General features: G+C 39.6%; 1 protein-coding gene across 8 annotated transcripts in view; it reads right to left on the bottom strand.

Moving 5' to 3' along the window:
* Positions 1 to 25794, bottom strand: part of Spata6l (spermatogenesis associated 6 like) — a 50448-nt gene that overhangs the window by 13784 nt on the left and 10870 nt on the right. For all 8 annotated transcript variants that reach the window (XR_005877284.1, XR_005877283.1, XR_005877294.1 and 5 more), the window contains exons 4-10: positions 24164 to 24205; positions 15327 to 15451; positions 7173 to 7250; positions 5938 to 6177; positions 3936 to 4038; positions 1229 to 1263; positions 743 to 930 (exon numbers count right to left, since the gene is read on the bottom strand). Coding sequence is in view for 4 of the 8 variants with exons in the window: in XM_040745925.1 (XP_040601859.1) it covers positions 743 to 930; positions 1229 to 1263; positions 3936 to 4038; positions 5938 to 6177; positions 7173 to 7250; positions 15327 to 15451; positions 24164 to 24205 (811 nt within the window). In the remaining 4 variants the exon portion in view is untranslated. The remainder of the gene's footprint in view (positions 1 to 742; positions 931 to 1228; positions 1264 to 3935; positions 4039 to 5937; positions 6178 to 7172; positions 7251 to 15326; positions 15452 to 24163; positions 24206 to 25794) is intronic.

Raw genomic sequence — 25794 nt, 5'->3', positions numbered from 1 at the left:
TGTTTAGAGTGACTGGCAGGCTGAATTTGCTGCCTCATCTGAGATGGCTGGATGCCTTCTTGCCTTCCTTCTGTTCCTTGCCCTGCCTCCATTGACTGAGCATTCCAGAGCATTCCTTCCTTCTCAGTCTCCACTGCTCTTCCACAGTTATCATTGGTTTCTGGAGCCCTGGGACCGGACAGTTCCCCAATTCATCTAACTGATGGGAGCTAACAATGTCCCTGTCTTCTCACTTCCCATCCCTACCCTTCATTAACTCAGTCATGAACCAACTTTCTTCAGGGCCCACATGAAATGTTATCTCCTCTACCAAACTGTAAGAGCCATTCTCCTTGTTTATTCTCTAAAAGCAACCATCAAGTTCTGCCTTGTAGAAATCTGTGTGTGTCTGCGCGTGCGCACGCACACGCTCAAGCATGAATATGCATGTGTATTTCCATTCTGTTTTTTGTGGTGATGATTTGGTTTGGTTTTTCTTTTTGGCAGTACTAGAGATCGAACCTAGGGCCTCGTGCATGCTAGACAGGTACTATACCATTGAGTTACACTGCTAAAACTACACCAGGTACCCTCAAACACTTTCCCACAGGAAAAGAAGAAGCTAACGGTACGTTTTGTGCAGGTTTATAAAAGGATAGTCATGTTCACCAAGTGAATATTCCAACAAAACAAACTGTCAAGGCATGCAGGCTTTCTTCCTGACAGAGCACATCAGGTAAGAGGATGGGTACCAGCTGCTGACCTTTTTCGGAGAAGACGCTGATTCAAAGGGCTGGGAGATCTGGAATGCTGGGGGGTGGGAAGTGGAGCCTCCGGGTGGAAATCGGCATCCCCTTGGTGACTGGGTGAGGGTTTTCTGGACTTCCTTGAATTTAAAGGTGATGGTGGCTGACTCCTTAAAAGAATACGTTCATCTGGCTCTCTGGTAACCTGAGGGACAACATGCATTATTCTTGTAGTTTTGGTTTTGATCTGCCTAATACAGAGCTAGGGGCAGGCTAGGACAATTGAGGTAAGATAACAGAATATGTGGCCAGGAGACCAATCCAATGAACCCCACAGTGTGGCCTACAGTGGAGTCGGGGCACCGATCTGTGTAAACCCGACATGAGCTATGCTTCCCAAAAATGAGCAGCACAGCAAGGAACATATTCCCCCCGTTAACTGCACAGGGGTTGACATAGATGATGGAAATAAATCATTTTACAGACGTTACTGTTACAATTACCTTGACGTTTGCTGCAAGGCTGTCAAGAGAAGATGCTAGAAGAAAGAGGAACATGAGTGTGAGGAACTTGTTGTTACCAGTTAGCCACAAAACTACTGATACATTTATCCCATAGAAGAACCAAGATTTTAGACAATAAATGAATGACAAAGGAACTAAATGCTCCCTTGTAAAATCCAAGATCACCACTGAATCTCTCTTGGGGCACTGAAATTCTAGGGAACTTTCTGTCCTCTTGGGGTCCACAATCAAGTTATATTTTCAGTTACAGCATAGCTAGGAAGGGTATGGGGGGACCAACATGCTATGAAGAAGAAGTTCAAGACCCTTATAGCCTTAAAGAGAGAAAAGATTTTTACCCAAATTCCCAGCGCTTTGAAGAAGACAATATGGATCTAATATAAAGTTGCTATGCTCTGCCCCATGAGTCCTTAGCTCTTGAGTATACTTGTCTGAGATAATCATGAATGTGATGTCTAGCCAATGAATACATAAGAACATAGAGAAATGCAATGCATCCAAACCACAAATCATTGCTGTTACCCTAAATATCTACGAGAGGCAAGGATGACTAGAAAGCAAAGTAATAGCCTAACCTGAACAAGGCCCTAATTCCAAAACAAAACAAAATACTGCAGTACTAAAAACAAATTCAACTCCAAAAGTAATAAATACACATGGAGAAAACAGAAATGTAAATGGATCTCTTTTTTCCAAGTTTAATGACAAAACATTCTCTGGACTCTTGGTCCCCTTACACCACCAGTTGCAGGAGGAAAAAAAGAGAGATTTTTAAAGCCTGACACCTTCCCTATCTGGGCATACTCATCAGTGCTTGTGCACATGGTCCTGGAACACCTCCATGCCCTGCCCCTGTAAACTGGACAAGGAATCATCAGTACTGAGTCCCTGGCAGCTATAGCTACATCCGGAAGCCTAGGAACTCCTTGCACACTCCCCTGCGGTGAGGTGAGAACTGCATTAACTTCTGATTGGAACCTTGTTTCTCAAGGGACAATCCATGGCCTAGCAGCACGAGGACCACCTGGTAGCTTGTGAGAAAAGGACCCAGGGCCCACGCCAGGGCTTTATCAAGATGTCCAGTTCAACAAGAACCCCAACCGGCTCAGAGACACACAGAATCTTGGAGGCCTGCTTTATTTCCCCATAATCTGGAGGTGGCCTAAGCATAGGGACGGCCTGAAAGCCCCAGGGCTTCCAGTATCTAAGTTCAGAGAACTGAACATCTGGAGGCTGTAGCTCTGCTAACAACTTGGTATAATACTTAGACTCACACTGCCTGGATCAAGACATGGCAAGCACGGTGTACAAGCGCCATCAGAGGCAAGCCAGGATCAAGCTCCACTGTCTTTCCCCAGCAAGGACATTTGTTGTTGCTTGATTTCACTGTGACAGGGATGGCAGCACGGCTTTTACCCGTTGCACCAGTGATTTTTCAATTGCGGTGCTTAAATTGAATGTCAGAGGTGAGGAAGCACTTTCTCCTCTCAAGTTCACTCTCTGTCCGGGTCAGCTGTTATCTGTCACTCTGTCTGGCCAGAGTTACAAAAAACACTCTCTAGTCCTTTAAAAGTACAAACTGTTAAGCTGAACACAGGGAACTCCACTACTGAGGACATCACAAGTCTAGTCCCACCAAGGGGGAACAAAAGGGACCATCACCAGCCAGTCTATTTTTTTTTGTTTTTTTTTTTTTTGTTTTTTGTTTTGTTGTTTTTTTGTTTTTTGTTTTTACGAGACAGGGTTTCTCTGTATTGTTTTGGAGGCCGTCGGTCCAGCCTGGCCTCGAACTCACAGAAATCCGCCTGCCTCTGCCTCCCGAATGCTGGGACTAAAGGCATGCGCCACCACCGCCCGGCACCAGCCAGTCTAGACTCAGAACTCCAGGCAAGCCGGCATGACCTTCATTAGGGACAGACTCACAGATCTCAGTCCTAAGGTAAAAGCCTTCCAGGGATGCCTTAACCCAGACACTGTAACCTCAATGGGGGTGGTGGTCCCTTCAGGACCTTTCATGAAACCTCCTAATCAAAACCTGCATTCAGGTTTTGAGAACACGACTTATTCTTCTCATTCTCATTCTCCCACAGTGTAACAAAACCATCACAGCACATCGTAACATTATTATTCTGATGGTATTATTTCAGCTGGTATATTACATTTTACAATACTCAATTTCAATTTCTAACATACTAAATGTGGATACCATCATCCATGTCAATCAAATCTCTTTAAAGTTCTCAATATCATTTGCAAATGGATCCTGAAACTCATAACTCTGAACACAGCTACTTTAGCCTAACTGCTTCAGAGAACTGGCTCCCTCCTCACTAACATGGAATCTGGTCAGCAAGTGTCATGACTGCTATCACTATCTTACTCCTGTGCCCTCAGAAAAAGCAAACAATGGATTTGCCAACTGTCAGAGATGCAAGGAGTTCACACGTAGCCATAGGCTGTGGCCGCATGTGGTCAGTCACACTATGCAGCTCAGTCCCCTTCAAGTACTGAGGGCAACTCGAAGATAAACAGCTTCTTGGATGCCTCTGCCCCATGGGAATGGCAGAGACCTTGAGAATCAGGTCCACGGTTGGCAACGTAACCTGTCAATCCTCAGAGTGAAAGATGCTAAGTGGGATGTACTCATGCTCATTGAGGGAACATTAGTAACAAGAAACTCAAGTACCTCTTCTCATTGGAAAAGCAAAGTCTAAAAACTTAGATCTTCTTCTGGACTTCTGTAAACGATGTTCCAAATTGTTTTCACCAAAGGGGTTTTCACTGTCCACCTGAAAGTGAGGAAGACATGTAAGACTCCACCTGCAGTAGCTTGGATTGCCTTCTCATTACCCATAATTCCCCACCCCAACTCAGAGAGAAGCTGGAAAATAACCTAAATCACAGTCTCCAACTATAGAATGTTATACCCCACAGAAGAAACCATCCACCGTCTCCACCAGGGTTAGATAGGAGGGTGTGTGTTAAGTGTGAACACAGAAAACTGAAGAGAGATTTTTAAAAAAGAAAAGAAAAATGCTTCTATTAAGGATGTCTCATGTATGATCAGAAAATCTGGCTAATTAAGCATGTAAAATTACCTATAAAAGAGCTTATCGTATAGCAAAAACTGTAATGATTTGTTAAAGAATACGTTTCCATTTCCTAAGAAATCTAACCATTTTTTAAAAAGATTAATTACTCCACAGTGGCAGGGACTGTATTTATAAGCATATGTATGGAACAGAATAAATCACGCTGTCCAAAAAATGCAAGCTATCAACACTTCTACGAAGTCATATTTAATGACAGGTTGCTACATTTTTTTTTTTTTTTTGGTTTTTACGAGACAGGGTTTCTCTGTATTGTTTCGGAGGCTATCCGTCCAGCCTGGCCTCGAACGCACAAAGATCCGCCTGCCTCTGCCTCCCGAGTGCTGGGATTAAAGGCGTGCGCCACCACCGCCCGGCAGGTTGCTACATTTTTGCCAGGCATCTTTAGAAAAACCAACAAAAAGAAAACAGCCATTTAGTATTTCTGTGTCTATGAATAGTTCTTGTTTGTAGACTAGCTAATTGGAATTTTCCAGCCAGAAAGTTCAATTCTACCTACAAGTAAATTACACACAACCATCCCTGTGGCACCTTGACTGAGACTTGCCCCACCTCACAGCCTGGATCAAACGCACAATTATAATTTCTAGTGACCCTAAGTGAAAATGTAAGTAATTTATCCATTGCTAACATTCTGTAATGTGTGGTAGAGTTCATGAAGAGTACAAAGTAACAGAAAATGTTTGTTTGCTTGTGTCTGTCTGTCTATCTATCCAGCCAGCCGGCCATCTATAGTATAATTACAGCATCATGGAAAACATAAAGGCTATGAATACAAAAACTGACGAAAATTATCAAATCAATTATTTGTGGCTGGTGTGTGTGTGTGTGTATAACTCAATAGCTCAACTTTTCCACAAACACTCTATATAACCCAGGCTAGCCTCAAACTTATGGTAATCCCCCTGCCTTAGTCTCCCAAGTGCTGGGATCGCAAGGGCATATCACCACGCCTGATTTTAGATATTCTTTATATTATACTGATGAGCCAATGTGTAAACTTACCTTGAATGTCTGTGTTTTATAATACAATAATTAAAAACAAATTTTCAAGACAACTAGGAGTACTGCAGTGATTAACTGCGGCCTCTGGTGACGAAGATTCAGATGGCTCCTTGAGTGAGGCCCGTCATTGCTTTTCCCCCACAGACATCCTGTCCCTGCCTAGCATTTGGCTACTGAGCATCAGTCTCACTGAGAAAGTGAAAACTGTTTCACTTTGAATTGATGCACCTTATCAGCTAGTCTTTGATTAACACCTTCAATTCCTGGCAGTTTCACAGACTCCTCTGAGTAATGGTGAGTTATCATCTACAGATGTCATACTCTATTAATAATGTCCAGAAATTAGAAATGGGATGATTGACATTTACTGAGCAAATTCCCTCTCCAATGCCTTTATAGACATTTCCTAACAATGACACTGGAAAATGGACATCATTTAATGACAGTTATTATTCATTTGAATTCCCTTTTTAGTTACTGCAGCCCACTTGGCGCAGCTCAATACTTCTTTCTCCCATTGCTATCCATATCCTCACTGCAGCAAGTTACCCTGAAAAATCACTGTAAGCTCACATGTCTAACCACAAATGGAGGTTTTCTTTCTCCAGGGAGCCTGAAGCTTTTGCCAAGGTTCAGCGGAGTTGGCTGGTGCATGAGGAGACATCTGGGGGAAGATGGGGTGGGTACCCGGGGCTGGGTGCCTTTGGGGAGTCGGTCGGGACTTTTCTCCTTTGGCTTGGTTTTTCTGTTATTTGTAGGAGCTCTTTGCCCATGTGATTTTGATGAAGACCTTTGTGATTTATACTTGTCTTCCTGAAAGCAGAAAAAAGATGAGATTTGCCGTGCTGTTTCCTTTTGTTAGGCCTTAACCATGCTTAGAAGGTACTTGGCCCATGAGCTAAACCTCCAGCCAAAAATATTCTCTTGGATGGAAAAAAGAAGATAATTCCGTCAATTAATTCAGTAATTAATTGAACATTTATAAACTAAAATAGAAGACTGTCTCAGATTGATAAAACAAACCTTCAAAGAAAGGCATTTGTTTACTTAATCTGCCATTTAGCTTAACATATTTTAAGTAATAACAGCAAGCTTTATTTGTATTAGGGGAAAGTTTGAAAATGGCAGATACACACAGACATATTCCAAGCACAGGTTTTTATAGAAGCAAAATGGCATATATAGGTGGGTCCAACCATTTCACTTCAAAGAATTTATTGAAAGTAATCAAGTACTGATACCCGTGCAGCAATGAGAACATTCCTACTAGTTTAGAGAAGGTGTTCTTTAGAGACAGGGTCTCACCATGTAGCCTAGACTACCCTTCAACAGAAGCAAGCTCCCACCTTAGCATCCTAAGAGCTAGGACTCCAGAAATGTGTCACCACGACCAGCTTAAAATGGTTTAACCTAGCTGTCTTAGTGAATAAACGGTCCTTTTAGTCAAAATCCCACCTCAGCTCTATGACAATGTAGCAAAGACTGTCGGCTCCTTTTCCTTCTTCCTGCTGTTCTGATTGGTGGGTCTGTGATGGAGTGGGGGTGAGTGGGGGCTACTGTCTCCCATGCTGTTTGACACCATCACTTACCCACTGTTCACTTGAACACCACCACTCCTAAGACAAAGCAAGCATCCTGTAATGGGACAGGCTGAGCAAATGGTTTGAATACAGAAATAATCAAACCTAGCATAGTTTCTGTATGTTCAGTTTCATTTAAACTCAGCAAACTGAATTCAAGTGAAGAGTCTTTAAATTGTGGACAGGGGTTCTCGTAATTTGTGTCACTGCCCTTTTAGTTATACTTACAAAAAATCTGTTTCTTTGCAGGAACATACATTCCCGGATGGCTGTCCTTGTAGAAAATTCTAGTTTGGGAGCAATGCCCTAAAAAACAAGGCAGCATAAAGAGAAGCAAATGAAATTACTGGAAATAATTCTCTTGCCCCTCTTGTCTTCACTGGAAACCCACTAAGAACCCAAATGTCCTTCTGTGGTCAGCATAATCAGAATATATTTTTTAAAATCAGAAGAACTGAAATATACACTATGCTAAGTGAGGTCTAAGTCAACTTGGAATATACACTCATACTCCTAACACAATTCTGTGAGATGGGTCCTTATAGAATTTTCATTTGGACATGAGAGATTACGTAGCTGTCAGGTTGGCAGCAGAAGAGCTGGTAATAAGACCTAGGCATCTGGGTTCCGATGTCCATGCTGTTAACTACTCTGTTAGCTATTCTGTCTAAAATACAGGGATGTGAAAGAGATTAGTAAGGAGGAGGGACGGGTAGGGAGGGCTTCTCCCCTACCAACTTTCCTTGGAAAACTTGACTTTCATCTTATATCAAACATTTATACTCATCTCAAACTGTTTTATTAACTACTATATGTCTATTTTGGTGTGGTGTTTTATCATCTAAATGACTGTTGAGGTCTAAAGTGAAGTAAACCACAATGTATGGGAATACAAAGAAAAAACCCACCATAGTGAAGAAAATCAATCTAGTTGCTAATGAACTGATAAGTCACAGTAAGAAGGTGAATGGTTTGCCTGATCTACTTAGGTCATTCATCTCATTTTCTACAGCTGTAATAAAAACCAAGAAGACTGAACTGAAATAAATCCAAGAGAATTAGTATCATGTTTGTGGCTAAGAGTATAAACCCTGAAGCATAAGAGTTCCTGTTGTGTGAGCCCAGGTACATTTCTGACACACAGCAGCTCCCTTCCATACGATGGGGAAAGGAACAGCTGTCCCTCTCCAGGATGGCGGAACAAGACAACCTATGTTGTGAGCTCAGCACACACCACGTGCACCAGCTGCCACTGAAGCTCTGGCAAGTGCTTCAGATTTGATTTGTGAAACGTTTCAGTGGACTTAAACCACTCTATCTTTTTATCTATCAAATTGTTCATAGATAAACTCAATTACAAGAATTGATATCGATGTGTGAAGGTATTTCAATACATTTTAAAGGTTTTTCCTGACAATCACCTTCATATATACATAACTACAAATACAACTTCATTTAGTCTTTCTATTTATGCCCAGAATATTCAACATGTGAGGGACACGAGGAAAAATAAGTGTTTCTCCTTGTTTTATTTTGAAGACGGCTTTTATTTAACAGGGAATTTGAGGAAAACAAAGTTAATTTGAGAGCTTCCTTAGGCTGGTTCATTCCCATTAACTTTTATTCCCTTTTAGGTTCTGAAGGGCAACACACCAGTAATTGAAGTAATAAAGGTAAGCATCTCACAGGCACCATGGACTTACATGATATATGAAGGAGATGCTGGAGAAAGAAAAAAAGTGGTTTTAGGAATTTTCACCAGACCCTGAAAGATAACATGGAGGGCTTAAAGTTATAGGCATTTGGGATTCTGATTAGGACAACTTTAATGAGTGTTGATGTTTGGCGTACATCTCCATCATCAGAAGCACTGGAGGAATTGTACCCCTGAAGAGTACTCTCAGCAGGGCGGGGACAGTTACCCTTCCCTATGTGATAGAACAGCAATTCACAGTGTAGAAACAGAAAGCCAAAGTGTTAATCATCTCTTTATACTTCATGAACATGTGGCCCTGAAAGAGGAGGTCATCCAAAGACATAAAAAGTGACAAGAAGTGAAAAGAATTGGTTCCAGCAAAGCTCACAATCACTATAGATGGGGAAACAAGATATTCCACAACAAAACCAGATTTAAACAATACATATCTACCAAGCCAGCCCTACAGAGAGTACTGGAAGGAAAACTCCAACCCAAGGAAATTAGCTATACTCACAAAAACATAGGCAATAGATAATCCCACTTTACAAAAGCCAAAAAAAAAAAAGTGGGGTAAATCCACACACAATACCACCATCAGCAACCAATCCAAAATAAACAAGAATTAACAATCAATGGTCATTAATTTCCCTCAATATCAATGGTCTTAACTTGCTTATAAAAAGACACAGGTTAACAGAATGGATATGAAGACAGAATCCATCCTTCTGCTGCATATAACACATCTCAATGTCAAGGACAGAGTAAAGAGTTGGGATAAGATTTTCCAATCAAATGGACCCAAGAAACAATCTGGTGTAGCTGTCCTAGTATCGAACAAATTAGACTTCAAATTAAAATCAATCAAAAGAGATGAAGGTCATTTCATATTCATCACAGAAAAAATTCATCAGGAAGAAGTATCAATTCTGAACATCTATGCACCAAATACAAAGGCAGCCACGTTCATAAAAGAAACATTACTAACACTTAAATCACACATAAACCTCACACAGTTATAGTGGGAGACTTCAACATCCCACTCTCACCACTAGACATGACCACCAGACAGAAACTTAATAAAGAAACAAAGGAACTAACAGAAGTTATGACACAATTGGGTTTAACAGACATCTATAGAACATTCCATCCAAACACAAAAGAATATACCTTCTTCTCAGTGCTACATGGGACCTTCTCTAAAATCGACCACATACTGGGCACCACAGCAAACCACAACGGGTACAAAAAAATTAGAATAACCCCCTGTATCTTATCAGACCGTCACACTTTAAAGTTAGAATTCAGCAACAACACAAATTGTAGAAACCCTACAAACTCATGGAAATTGAACAATATACAACTGCACCATTCCTGGGTCAAGGAAGAAATAAAGAAAAAATTAAAGACTTCCTAGAATTCAATGAAAATGAAGACAAAACATACTGAAACTTATGGGACACTTTGAAAGCAGTACGAAAAGGAAAGTTCATAGCACTAAGTGCTCATATGAAGAAACTGGTGAATAGTCACACTAGAGAATTAACAGAACAACTGAAAGCTCTAGAACAAAGAGAAGAAAACTCACCCCTGAGGAGTAGACTCCAGGAAATAATCAAATTGAGGCTGAAATTAATGAAGTCAAAACAAAGAAAACAATACAAAGAATCAATGTAACGAAGAGTTGGATATTCGAGAAAATCAAGATAGACAAACTTTTATCCAAACTAACCAAAAGGCAGAGAGAGAACATGCAAATTAACAAAATCAGTAATGAAAGGGGGGACATAACAACAGACACTGAGGAAATCCAGAGAATCTTGAGGTCATACTTTGAAAACCTGTACTCCACACAATTCGAAAATGTAAAGGAAATGGACAATTTTCTGGATGGATATCACTTACCAAAATTAAATCAAGAACAGATAAGCAATTTAAATAGACCTATAACCCCTAAGGAAATAGAAGCAGTCATCAAAAGTCTCCCAACCAAAAATGCCCAGGCCCAGATGACTTCAGTGCAGAATTTTACAAGAAATTCAAAGAAGAGCTAATTGCAATACTCCTCAAAGTGTTCCACATAATAGAAGCAGAAGGTTCATTGCCAAACTCTTTTTACAAGGGTCAAATTACCTTAGTACCCAAGCCACACAAAGACACAATTAAGAAGAGAACTACAGATTAATATCCCTCATGAACATCGATGCAAAAATACTAGCAAATCGAATCCAAGAACACGTCAGAAAAATCATCATACACCATGATCAAGTAAGCTTCATCCCAGGGATGCAGGGATGGCTCAACATACGAAAATCCATCAATGTAATCCACCATATAGACAAGCTGACAAAAATCACATGATCATTTCACCAGATGCTGAAAAAGCCTTTGACAAAATCCAACACCCCTTCATGATAAAGGTCCTGGAGAGATCAGGGATAACAGGAACATACCTGAACATAATAAAAACAATATACAGTAAACCAACAGCCAACGTCAAACTAAATGGAGAGAAACTCAACACAATTCCTCTAAAATCCGGAACAAGACAAGGTTGTCCACTCTCTCTATACCTCTTCAATACTGTACTTGAAGTTCTAGCTAGAGCAATAATACAACAAAAGGAGATCAAGGGGATGCAAATTGGAAAGGAAGTCAAACTTTCACTATTTGCGGATGATATAATAGTTTACATAAGTGACCCGAAAAACTCTACATGGGTATTCCTACAGCTGATAAACACCTTCAGCAAAGTGGCAGGATACAAGATTAACTCAAAAAAATCAGTGGCTCTATTATATACAGTCAATAAATGGGCTGAGAAAGAAATCAGAGAAATATTACCCTTTATAGATGCCACAAACATAAAATATCTTGGGGTAACACTAACCAAACAAGCGAAAGACCTGTATAGCAAGAACTTTGACATCTTTAAAGACAGAAATAAAAGAAGATACCAGAAAATGTAAAGATCTCCCATGCTCTTGGATAGGCAGGATTAACATAGTAAAAATGGCAATCTTGCCAAAGGAAATCTACAGTTTCAATGCAATCCCCATCAAAATACTGGCACAATTCCTTACAGACCTTGAAAGAACAATAATCAACTTTATACGGAAAAACAAAAGATCCAGGATTAGCCAAAACAACTCTGTACAATAAAGGAACTACTGGAGGCATTACCATCCCTGACTTCAAGTTCTATTATAGAGCTATAGTCCTGAAAACAGCTTAGTATTGTCACAAAAATAGACAGATAGACCAATGGAATCGAATTGAAAACCCTGATATTAACCCACACATATGAAAACTTGATTTTTGACAAAGAAGCTAAAATTATACAATGGAAAAAGAAAGCACCTTCAAAAGATGATGCTGACATAACTGGAGGCTGGCATGTAGAAGAATGCGGCTCGATCCATATTTATCGCCATGCACAAAATGTAAGTCCAAATGGATCAAAGACCTCAACATAAATCCAGCCCCACTGAACCTCTTAGAAGAGAAAGTGGGTGGTACCCTTGAACGAATTGGTACAGGAGACAGCTTCCTGAACATAACACCAGTAGCACAGACACTGAGATCAACAATTAATAAATGGGATCTCCTGAAACTGAGAAGCTTCTGTAAGGCAAAGGACACAGTCAACAAGACATAAAGGCAGCCCACAGAATGGGAAAAGATTTTCACCAATCCCACACCTGACAGAGGGCTGATTTCCAAAATATACAAAGAACTCAAGAAGCTAGTCATCAAAATACCAAACAATTCAATTAAAAAGTGGAGTACAGAAGTAAATAGAGAATTCTCAATAGAGGAATCTAAAATGGCTGAAAAACACTTTAAAAAATACTCAACATCCTTAACCATCAGGGAAACGCAAATCAAAACAACTCTGAGATACCATCTCACTCCTATCAAAATGTCTAAAATCAAAAACACCAATGACAGTTTATGCTGGAGAGGATGTGGAGAAAGGAGAACACTCCTCCACTGCTGGTGGGCGTGCAAACTTGTACAGTCATTTTGGAAATCAGTATGGCGGTTCATCAGGAAAATGGGAGTCAGTCTATCTTAAGATCCAGCAATTTCACTCTTAGGCATATACCCAAAGGATGTACATTCATGCAATAAGAACATCTGTTCAACTGTGTTCATAGCAGCATTATTTGTAGTAGCCAGAACCTGGAAGTAAACTAGATGCCCTGCAACTGAAGACTGGATAAAGAAAATGTGGTACATTTACACAATGGAGTATTAGTCAGTGGGAAAAAATGGAATCTTGAAAGTCACAGGCAAAATGATGGAACTAGAAGAAACCATCCTGAGTGAGGTAACCCAGTCTCAAAAAGACAAGCATGGTATGTACTCACTCATACATGGATATTAGACATAGAACAAAGGATTACCAGCTACAACCCACACCTCTAGAGAAGCTAGGAAACAAAGAGGACCCTAAGAGAGACATACATGGTCCCCTGGAGAAGAAGAAAGCCACAAGTTCTTCTGAGCAAATTGGGAACATTAGTGGAGAGGAGAGGGAGTTAGGAGAAAGAGAAGGGAAGAAGAAGAAGGGGAAAGAAGACATGAGGGACCAGGAAGATTGAGTCTGGGGAAGAATAGAGGAGAGCAAGAAAAGAGATACCTTAATAGAGGGAGCCAGTATAGGTTTAAAGAGAAATTTGGCACTAGGGAAATGTCCAGAGATAGACAAGGATGACCCCAACTAAGATTCTAAGCAATAGTGAAAAGGCTATCCTAAATACCCTTCCCCTATAATGAGACTGATGTCTACCTTATATGCCATCCTAGAGCCTTCATCCAGTAGCTGATGGAAGCAGAAGCAGAGACCCACAGCTAAGCCCTAAGCTGAATTCCTGGAATCCAGTTGCAGAGAGGGAGGAGAGATGAGCAAAGGGGTCAAGATCAGTCTGTGGAAATCCACAGAAACAGCTGACCTGAAAAAGGGGGAGCTCATGGACCCCAGACTGGCAGCTGGGAAACCAACATAGGACAGAACCAGGCCCCCTGGACGTAGGTGTCAGTTAGGAAAGCTGGGCAATCTATGGGACCTCTGGTAGTGGAACAGTATTTATCTCTAGTGTACAAATGGACATTGGGAACCCATTCCCCATAGAGGAATACTCTCTCACCTAGACACAAGGGAGAGAGCATAGGCCCTGCCCCAAATGATGTGACAGACTTTGATGATTCCCCCATGGAAGTTCTTACCCTTTCTATGGAGCAGAAGAGGGATGAGATGGGGGCTGGTGGGGGGGCATGGGATGATGGGAGAGAGAGGGAACTGGGACTGATATATAAAATAAGATTGTTTCTAATTTAATACAAAAAGAAAAAAGAAATGTTTATATTTAAAAAAGAAGTGGCTGTTTCAAAGACAGAAATCATAAACCATAATATCAAAATGAACCACTTGAGTCTGTGCTGTGGAATAATCCTTCTGTACATTGTGAAAGTGTGATGCTATCATTGTTAATAAAAAGCTGATTGCCCCATAGTTGGGCAGGAAGAGATTGAGAGAGAGAGCCTAACTAGGGGAATTCTAGAAAGAAAGGAAGAGTCTGGAGTCACCCCCAGATAAAGGGAGAAGCAAAATGGGCATGCTATACTAAGAAAAGGTACCAAGCCACATGGCAAAACATAGATAAGAAATATGGGTTAGTTGAAAATATAAGAGTTAGCTAGTAACAAGCCTGAGGTATTGACTGACCATTTATAACTAATATAAGTCTCAGTGTGTTAGCTGCAGAACAGGAAAACTCCACCAACAAATTTGGGTTCAGCTAAATGCCTCCAAACAGGTTATCAGCTGCCTAACTGCTGCAGCATGCATAGTTCCCAATAACATTGGCCTCTATCAGTTCCCCTTTACCAGAGGACAATGCCATCTTTTGATGGGGAAATCCTATGTATATGTCAATAAAGCACTGTTGGCCAATAGGGAAGCAAGATAGGTGGGACTAGGAATCAAGGAGGACCCTGGGTAGGAGAAACACAGGGAGTCACCATGTAGCCCACCAGAGAAGTAATGTCCGGAACTTTTCTCCGGTAAGAGAAATACTTAGATTAAAAATTATGGGGTAAATACTTAAGTCAGAGCAAGCCAGTAAGAAACAAGCAAGGCCAACAGCTTCATAATTAATACAGCGTCTTGTGTGTTATTTGGGGACTACAATGTGGCAGAACCCAGGCGACTGGTGGGGAAAAACCAAAGCGGCTGGCAAGGAGAAGGCTTCTCTCTACAATCTTTGGCTATTTTGTAAATTATTAAGAAAAGAATAACTAAAAATATAGAAGGTTTAAGGTATAAAACAAATGTGAGATAATATTATTTCTGTCATTACTCTATTTAGTGAAAACAGCTATTACCAAACAGATCTTTCTGTCAATCTGCAATAAGGAGTAGTTGAAAGAGGAACCTTTTAGGACATCATGTGACAACTGAATGTGGCAATGATACAGTTTAGTTAGATAATAAAACTTTTGGCTCCTATATCAATAGTATGGTTTGGTATCATGAGCTGGGCATCTGGTCATAGATGAAAACAGAACTGAGGTAGCTTATCAAGACAAAGCTACCTGCCTAAGATGAACCCTATCAGTAATAAAATGTTCAAGCCCCTAGAATTTCTCTTCCTGTAGAAGACCAATGGAGGGTCACTCACTGGAAAACCTATTGCTGTCTTCATAAGCAACTCTCTATACATGCCAAGGTGGGAAGATGTCAGCTTGGGCTCAGGGAATAGAAAATCACGTGTGTTTTCTTCATAGTAGGCCAGCTCTTCCCATGCTAGAAGGAAAGGAAAAAAAGCATAAGCAAATGTACTCTACACTCCTCAAGTTTCACAAAATAGATGCTCAGGCAGCGTGCTAGTTAGCTTTTTGTCCACTTGACACAATCTATAGTCATCTGAGAAGAGGGAACACCAACTGAGAAAATGCCTCCTTGAGACTGCTATAGGCAAGTCTGTAGTGCATTTTAAATTGGTGGTTGATGTGGGAGAGCCTAGCCCTTTGTGGATGGCACCACTCCTGGGCTGGTGGTCCTTGGTTCTATAACAAGCTGAACAAGCTATGGAGGGAAAGCCAATAGCAGCACTCCTGCATGGCCTCTGTATCAGCTCCTGCCTCCAGGTTCATGCCCTGATTTCCTTTTATGATGAACAATGGTGTGGAAATGTAAGCTGCTGCAAGTTGCTTTGGTGTTTCACCACAGCCAGTAACCCTAACTAAGACCAATGGTGTCAAGGGAAGGCACTTGAGTCAAACTAGACAATTTGAACCTAGCATTTGTTATTCAAAAATGTTAATTTATCTCATGGACAATTTACCTCATGGAGAGTCTTCTTGAAAAAATGGAAGGTTGCTACACAAAATTGAACAAAATAAATCTATCCACCTTTTCATCCATACATACACCCATCTGTTAAGAGAAGCTTTTTCTTTGCTAGCCGCTTTGGTTTATCCCCCGCCAGTCGCCTGGGCTCTGCCGCGCCAGCCTGGTTCTAGATCCGCATCAGTCCCAAATAAACACACAGGAAGCTATATTCATTATGAAGCTGTTGGCCTTGTTTGTCTCTTACTGGCTAGCTCTGCTTTAAGTAATTACCCCATAATTGTTAATCTAAGTATGTCTCTTACCGGAGAATAGTTCCAGGCTTCCTACCCCCAATGGCGTTACATGTTGACTCTCTTGTGTTTCCCCTTCCCAGAATCCTCCTCGACTCCTAGTCCCTCCTATCTAGGTTTTCTATTGGCCAGACAGTACTTTATTGACAAATGCACAGGCAAATAACAGGACTTCCCCAACACCCATCCATCCTTTCCTTCACCAAATATTTAACAAAGATAAATTTTGAGCCAGACCCTGAAAGCAGACAGGAATGAGGCAGACACAATCCTGCTCACACAAAGCTTATAGTTTGAGTGGGCTCTGTATGTTTGGGCACACGGGTGCCAATAGCCCAGAGAGCAAGCAGACTTCTTGGCAAGGATGATATCAACCCAGGGATGACTTAGACATTTATTAAGATCATTTATGAGAAGGAGCTAGCAATGCTACAATGTTCTATGGAGCTCAAGACACTCCCACATGTTTTTTCTACCATGCATGACTTTCTAATGTCCTACTAGACATTTCTTTAGGTTAAAAATAATGATCATCTAAGTCTGGAACCTAAAACTATATGCTACAAAGAACTTTTTGTATGAATTTTCTAGAAGTGTGGATATTGAACAAATAAAAGAACAATTTTGCTTTTTTTCCTGTTTGGGTTTCTACTAAGGCCTATTTGGCATTTTGAAAATCATATCACATTTAAATACATCATTATTCCCAGTATTATATTCTAAAGTGCATCCTGTTTCATTATAAACCATTTTCCTTTTTCCTCCCTTATACTAATTTCTTCAGTGAACTGTACAAGTTGACTGTGTTAACTATAAATCGTATTTCATTGTGATAAAGGGTATATAAAAGAAAATGCTATAAGAAAACAGGTTGAGATGGCTCAGTGGTTAAGAGCACTGGCTGCTCTTCCAGTGGACCTGAGTTCAATTCCCAGCACCCACGTGGCAACTCACAGCTGTCTGTAACTCCAGTTTCAGCAGACCTGGCATCCTCACACAGACATAGATGCAGGCAAGACATCAATGCACATGAAATAAAAATAAGTAAATTATTTTTTTAAAAAAGAAAGCAGGTTGAACAAGCCATGGGGAGCAAGCCAGTAAGTAGCATTCTTCTGTGGCCTCTGCATCAGTTCTTGCTTCCAGGTTCCTGCCCTGAATTCCTGCCCTAACTTTCCTGTATACTGGACTGATACCTGGAAGTGTAAAATAAAATAAGCCTTTTCCTCCCTCAAACTGCTTTTTGGCTTGGTATTTTATCACAGCAATAGACACCCTAACTAAGACATAGCCCCTTGGGCTACTGTGTGAAAAATGTCAAAAAGGGGATAAGTCAATAACTACCATCATCATGGTTGCTCCATGGTACCATTCTAACAATGGTCCCACACTTCTCTGGTCTATATTAACATGGTTACATTCCTACATGAACATAAACCTAGACACACGGCATATCACACTGCACATTAGGCTTTTCCTTTGTCCCTTTCCTTTCATAGTGTTTAAATATTTCTTGTTACTGCGTTCAAAAAATATATCTATTAAATTATTATTCATATATTTTCTAAGAATTTAAATAAACAAAACCAAAAAGCCAGAGAAGTATAGACAAACTAATCACTGTCTCTATAATAAAAAGAACAGACTTACGATGGTTAATTACCAATTTGCAGAATCTAGAATCACCTGGAAAACAGGCCTCTGGGCATTCATATGTAAAATTATTTTGCTTTCCTTAATTGAGGTGGAAAGAGGAAGGATACATACTTCCAGTGACATACTTCCTCCAGCAAGGCCACACCTACTCTACATTTTCATCCAAACCACCACATACCCTTTGCTTCTTGACTGCGGATGCAATGTGACCAGTTGCCACAAGTTCCTGCACTTCCTTCCTTAGGTTGCTTTTGTCAGGATATTTTATCACAAAAACAAAAAGTAAGACAGAACATTGGTACCAGAAGTGGGATTCTTATACCATAAACCTGATTATTTGAGACTAGTTTGCAGGATGAATGTTGAAGAGTTTGGAACTTTGACTAAAAAGTCTTCTGATACTATAAGCATAGCCTAATGGATCCTTAGAGTAAAAGCTTTGATGACAAAAATGCTGAAAGAAATGCAAACAGTGGCGGCCCAACCCATGCAACAAGCACTCTATCAAGAACTAGAAGATGGCCATTTGTGTGATATTTTGGGCAAGAATCTAGTTTCATTCTGCCCTCATCCTGAGAACTTGAGTGAAGTTGAATTTCAAGGTAGCAGACTAATTAATTTTGTGGAGGAAATGTTAAGACAGGAGAAGATTCATATTGGTAATGAAAAAGCACTTGTAATCATTAAAGAGATGATCATTGCAAAGAAACAACCTATACTGCACTGAGACAACAGACAGGGTGCCCTAAGGGCAAAACCCCACTCACGATAAAATTCGTCTTATGAAGATTCAAACATAATTGAAGGAAGAAAGCCTAAACTGAATAGGTTCCTTACTCCTTGAAGTAAGAAATATTCCTGGAGAAATATTTCCCAGTATTGCCACATTTAAGTTGATACAGCTATCATCCAAGGGAGCCATGCTTCATCTTGAGCTGGCTGTAATATTTGGAAATGCCATCCACATACTATTGGTTTTAGAGTCATGAAAGATGCAAGACTGAAGGTGTCATGAAATCTTGCTCCATAGTTTCAGAGAATACCTGAGTCCAGTAAATGCGTGGCAGAGTCAGAGTCCCCTGCAAGGAGGCCTTGAGAGGCCACTGTGTCAAACTGTGAAGGTGAAGCTATAAATGTGGAGACTAGGTTCCAATGAAAATGCTAAATACTGGAGAGGCCATGACTGTAGCACACCCTCCAAGGGTCACTGTGGGCATGGAGTGGAATCTGGCCAACAAAGAACATATGTGTGTTACAGGTTGCATATCTGGAGGGATGGAGCTACCCAAACCCTTTGGAGCACACCCAATTTTATCCTGTGCCCAGATGCTGGACATGGAGCTGCAGAGTTTGATGTTTTCCCTGCTGGATTTTGCTCTCACTTTGATCATTCCTTCCCATACTCTGATTCTTCCATTTTTAAAATGGGGATACTTATTTTGTGTCATTCTACATTGGAAGTGTACAACTTGTTTTTTTATTTTATAGGGACTCACAGTTAAGAGATTGCCTTGAGTCTCAGACATAGACTTTTATAGTGTTGGAATTGCTAAAGACAAAGGAAACTTTTGTAGATGGATTATGTTGCATTATGAGATGAATTTGAGACTTTGAAGACAAGGGATGGAAGATTATGATTCAAAGTGACATGTTAAGGTGGACCTGAAGAGACTCATTGATTAAGACAGCTTCCTACTTTTCCAGAGGACCCCAGTTTAGTTCCCAGTACTCATGTTGGGTGTCTCACAACTGCCTATAACTCTACCTCAAGAGTAATAGACCATCTTCTAGCCTTCACAGGTTCCCATATATCCATAGCATATATTTACATGGATATACATATATACATAAATAAAAATAATGAACGTTTAATTGATATGTTTAAAGGACTGGAGAGATGGCTCAGTGGTTAGTCAGCTCTTCCAGAGGTCCTGAATTCAATTCCCAGAAACCACATAGTGACTTTCAACCATTTACAATGGGATCCTATGCCCTCTTCTGTTGTGCAAGCATACATGCAGCTAAAGAACTCATATACATAAAATACATAAACAAGTAAACCTTTTTTAAAGTGATGTGTTTGGGTATCAAGTTGACTGGAGTGGAGTTGTGATGGTTCATCTTTTTTTACAACTTAATGAGACATAGAAGTATACGGGAGACTGGCATCTGGGCATGCCAGTGGGGTTAGGTTAATTGAGATAGTTAGAGTCATACACTGTGGTTGGCACCATTCCCTGAGCTGGGATCCTGAAGTATATAAAAGGAAGAAAGTAACACAAACACTTACTACTCTCTGCTTCTTGACTATAGATGCAATGTGACCAGCTGACCCCATGACTTCCCTTCAGTGATGGACTATAACCATGAATTATAAGCCCCAGTAAATCATTCCTTTCTGGGTGGCTTTTGTTAGAGATGTTATTACAACAGAAAAGTAAGTAAGATAAGACTGAAACATGGTTACAAACTAGTTAGAAAGCTATAAAGTGTCTTAAAACCATCTCCAGAGTTAGATAATTTTTTAGTAACCCAAATGGTGGTCAATATGGAACTGTCAGCACATGATAAGATACTACAGAGTCAAAGCAATAAATAATGAGTGCTCAGACTAATCATATAGGCCAAGAAAAGTGGCTGAAAGCACTCTGTGTTCTCAATTGGCTGATGACATAGATGGTGACGTCATCGGTGTTATCAGTGAATAGCTTCTTCCCCAAAAGGAAACAATGAGACTACAAAAAAAAAAAAAAAAAAAAAAGGAAAATTTTAGGAACAGCACCAGTTTGGAAACTATCTTGACTTTCTAGAACATATGACAGTTGACACCATGATTCCAGATAGAGTAGCTCATTGGGTTCTCTTTGAGACTGAGAGTTTAACATAGCTGTTGTCATAATGCCACAAGGCAAAGTAGGAATTCAAAGCCATGTCTGTAGGCTGTCTTCCCTTACTGCCTTCTAGTGACCATTACTGACTGTGGTTGGAAACTGAGCTCTGACTTAGCTCACAGGTGCCCAGGAAAGGATGGGGTTTACAGTTGTACTGACTATATATGATTTGCCAAAGAGAAGGTATCTGCTTAAGATGTTAATAAAAAGAAAACGCCAAGTTCATAGTCAAATAGTTTTACACTGCCCCCCTGTGTCCATAACTTTCTTACACCTTGGTAAAATGACACCCAGAAGTTGGTCTTCATTTATTGGGAGCAAAGTCACTGACTCTCTTTAGTCACTACCATAAGCTACAAACAGAAATGAGCATCACTATTGTACCCCTAATCTGATGGCCAAATGCCCTGCGACTGTGTGTCTGAAGATACTGTGAAAATTATCACATAAGAGTACACTGTCTACAGCAAAACAAAGAGGTAATGGATTGGCTAGTAAAAGAACTGGTCTCTGGGAACTCAAATTGGTCCATATGACCTTACATGCAAACTTCAAGCAAATTTCTTTTACCCAGTTAGTACCAAGGACCACTGCTGCTGCCATATGCACGCTGAAGTAATTAACTGATTAATATGCACAGTATCTGCCACTGAGTGAAGTTGTTATTTTCAGTAATTCAAACTGAGTGTCACTAAAATCACAGTCTGAAATCGGAGGGCTATGAACAAAAAAGAAGCAAGCACAATAAGTCTCCCATTTTGCATATGGTTAACTTGTGAATTATAAACAGTTGTAAGCAGCTATAACTTGTGAGCTGTACGCATGCTGTCAGCTCCGACATTTCCTAGTCTTCATTTTCAAGTGACTATTCTTATAACCTCACAGATAGATATGTGGTCATATGAAAGACCTGCAAATCCTAGCACTCAGCAGGGTGAGACAGGAGGGATCATGCGTCCAAAGCCAGCATGGGCTTGACTTTAAGAAATGCAATAATCCGCCGGGCATTGGTGGTGTACGCCTTAAATCCCAGCACTCGGGAAGCAGAGGCAGGGGGATCTCTGTGAGTTCGAGGCCAGGCTGGACCGACAGCCTCCAAAACAGAGAAACCCTGTCTTGTAAAACCAAAAAAAAAAAAAAAGAAATGCAATAATCCAAAACACATACTATTCTAAAATGTAAGTTTCAAAATGTTTACATTCATTATATTTATACACAGTATCCTCTGTATAGAACAGATAATTGTATATAGGTGCTGTGTGTGTTACTGTAGAGTTAGGTATATATATATATATATACATGCCAATACATTATATACTAATTGCATTTTTTAAAAGCCTAAAAAAATACACAGCAAATTGCCAATAAAATATCTGTCAGGAATCATTAATGAATGGGTTCTTTTCACTTTTAGTCTATATAATCATGTCTAGTTGAAATTTTTAATAATGGGTGATTTTTAAATTAGTACATAATTAAGTAAGACCAAAATAAACATGCTCCTATTCTATTAAAATAAAATCTAACTTGCCAGTTCACAGGGTTATATGCTTAAACATAGAATTGGGTCAAACAAGAAAAAAACTTATGGAAAAAAACTCAATGGCCTGGTTTTAGCCTGTCATTTTTTTTTTTGTCTAGAAAAAAAAGCCATTCAGTGAGAATTTCTGAATAGCAGGTAGAAGGTATTATTCTGTATTGTTGACCAAAACAAATAATTTTGAATGGATAGACTCATACTATAATGTTCAAGTATCTATCCCTAGATTCACACCATAATCTGTAGATTAACACTGTGGTAACTGGTGTCTTGTTTATCCTTAGATTGACACCATAACATTCAGATGCTTATCACTGAATTTATACAGTTAACATTGATACAGTAACGTCCCTGAATTTATAGAGTAGCATCCATATGTTTACACCACAAATTTATCTCTGGATTCACACTAGTATCTTAATGACTGTACCTAGATTCCGACTACATCTGTATCCACGTTCAGAGCATTTGTCCCCACATTCACACCGTAATAGTCGAGCATCTGTCTATAGATTCAGACCAAAATATTCAAGTGCCTATCCCTAGTTGACACTGATATATCCAATTGCTATCCCTAGATTTACACTACAATAATTGGAGGGTCAATCCCTATATTCCTAGAGTCTAGAGTTCTTATCTGTTTCTAGGGCTATCTTTGCTAAAGAACCAAGGAGAAGCTCCCTAGCTCTACACCCCTTTCTGGGGTTCCTTACCTGCCCCAGGGATCCAATTATGGGTAGATCCACAACTTTCAAAAAACACTGTACTCAACCTGCCCCCTTTAGCTGAGATATCTTCTATCCAGGTCATTATTCTTTTCTCAGTAACTCTCAGGGAAAAAAAGAAAGTCCACTTGAGAAAAATATCAAAATGATGCAATGAAAAGGAGGAACGCATTCAAACTGATCATAACTGATTAAAGACATTAATAAAAATATTATAAATTTATAGCAAAGAGAAACACTTACATCCAGACCTCATTCTGAAGCCAATCAAGAACAATGACCAGAAGGGGAAAAATCATAATATGGGAAAATTGAAACTTTTAAGAAGATAAATTTAAGTTTAGGATTACACATCAAATCTAAAAAAATAAGGGGTCATAAAGTATGGTAAAATATATCTAAACTATTGTACAATTCAAATGTAATAAATTCAAATGATAAAACCCAGTTTAGCCAAGACAAGAGGTACAGGCATACTGTACTGGGAACCAGTTTTTCCCAGGCTCACAAGGCATAGTTTAGCCTGGGAATTTCACTCTGTAAATATATTAAGAGAGGAACAAATAATAATTTTCATGGTTATGTGAAAGACAAAAAACATAAATAACAATTTGAGGATAATACTTTGGAAATAGCTATTAAAAATTATGAACATATTAACTCTGGTAACAAGGTTTTAAAAAACCAAAATATTATATATTCATATTGTTCATACTCTGTAAAGACACATAAGTAGCAGGTGATGGGAATGCATGCTGAGATGGGAAGGTTATGAGTTTGCGGTCAGCCTAAGTGATTCAGTGAGACTTTGCCTCAAAATCAAAACCATTTTTAAAAAGTCAGTGGTACAGTGCTAATCTAACATGCATGAGGTATTGGGTTCAGTCCTCAGACATACACACACGCATTAATGAAACTCTTTATACCTATCAAAGATGATGGTATAGAGTACATCGCTAGAAAGGATTCAGTCATAAAGGAAACTGAAATCTGCCCCAACTCTTTCATATTAAAATTCTTCAAAGTGAAATTGTTTAGAAGTATGTTTACAGGCATATTACCTGGAGACACTAGCTGTATCAATTCAAACCTGGTTAGGAAGCCTAAAAATGAAAAAAGAAAGAAGAAACATGAAATTGTAATATTTCAGAAAAATTGCCTGTTTCCTAGTACATACTAAATTAAAACTACCGTATCTCATTTACACTACTGATAAAAACAATACAGTTGTCCCTCTAACTTCACAGGTTCCCTATGTACAGACTCTTAACTATATTTTAAATATGTATTTATTATGTGTACAGTCTTCTGTCTGCATGTATGCTTGGACACCAGATCTCATCATACATCTATGTGGTGAGCCACCATGTGGTTGCTGGGAATTGAACTCAGGACCTCTGGAAGAGCATACAGTGCTCTTAACCTCTGAGCCACCCCACCCCTCTTAACAATCTTTTAAGAAACTACAGACAGAAAACAATTACAAAGTACTTACATCTGTGGTAACATATACATTCTTTTCTCTTTATTCTCTAAACAATACAGAAGGACACCTCCATACAGTATATAATACAGAGATAATTCTAATTATGTGGGATATGCACATATACGCACATACACATATTCATGCATAGGTTACAAGTAAATTCTACATCATTTTAGTTAAGTCCCTGGGGGAACCTATGTACGTTGGTATGTGTGGAGATCCTGGAACCATTTTTCTAAGAATGCCCAAAACAACTATAATTTAAAATAAGTGCCATGGCAATAATGAAACAGATTTTCATAAAATGAGGGAGTAGGGCAAAGATGAGTGAACTGCAAATTTAGCTTTTTACTTCCTAAAAAGTATGTAATATTTTGTCTCTTAAAGGCATATTCAGAGCTGGGAAGATGGCTGTGTCAGAGAGCACAGGCTCTTGCAGAGGACCCAAGTTCTATTCCCAGCACCTTGTCAGGCAGCTAACAACTGCCTGTAAGTCCAGCTCCAGAGAACACAATCCCCTCTCCGGCCTTTGTGGGCATTTATGTATACACATGGCACACTGGCACACATAAATACAAGCATGTATATTCATAGAGTACTAAAATAACATGTTATGCTATCCATTAATGCAAAACTTTAGCTTGCCTAAAAAGCATACTGTATGACTATACATGTGTTATAAATTGTATCTTACTATGTTCCTTGAAATTAAAACTGCTTTAAAGAGGCTATGATATCTATAATTTAAATCTTGGGTCAGGAGGGGTGACTCGCAGGTTAAAGTGTGTCACTCAAGCCTGGTGATTTGAGTTAAATCCCCAGAACCCACAGAAGCAGCAGATAACCAATTCCTAAAGTTATCCTTTGACTTTTACATATGTACTCACACGCACATATCACACACACGCACGCACACACACACACACACACACACACACACACACACGCGCGCACTGTGGTATGCACATGTTCATACACTCATCACCACACATAATAAGTTTTGAAATATTGAGGACATGGAAGATGAACAAACCACCCATGTTCACATGGATTGACAGAATATAATGAAAATTACTCTAACAAAATATGCTTTACAGATTCAGCTCAATTGCCATAAAAATTTCAGTGACATTATTCACAGAAATATTCAAATAGAAGCCACACACACAAGATAGCTGAAGCACATTAGAACTGGGAGGGAGGAGA

The sequence above is a fragment of the Mesocricetus auratus genome, unplaced genomic scaffold (assembly GCF_017639785.1).
Source record: "Mesocricetus auratus isolate SY011 unplaced genomic scaffold, BCM_Maur_2.0 Super-Scaffold_4256, whole genome shotgun sequence".
Taxonomy (NCBI): Eukaryota; Metazoa; Chordata; class Mammalia; order Rodentia; family Cricetidae; genus Mesocricetus; species Mesocricetus auratus.
Note: the sequence above shows the minus strand (reverse complement) of the source record. Positions and strands in the feature narration are given on the sequence as shown.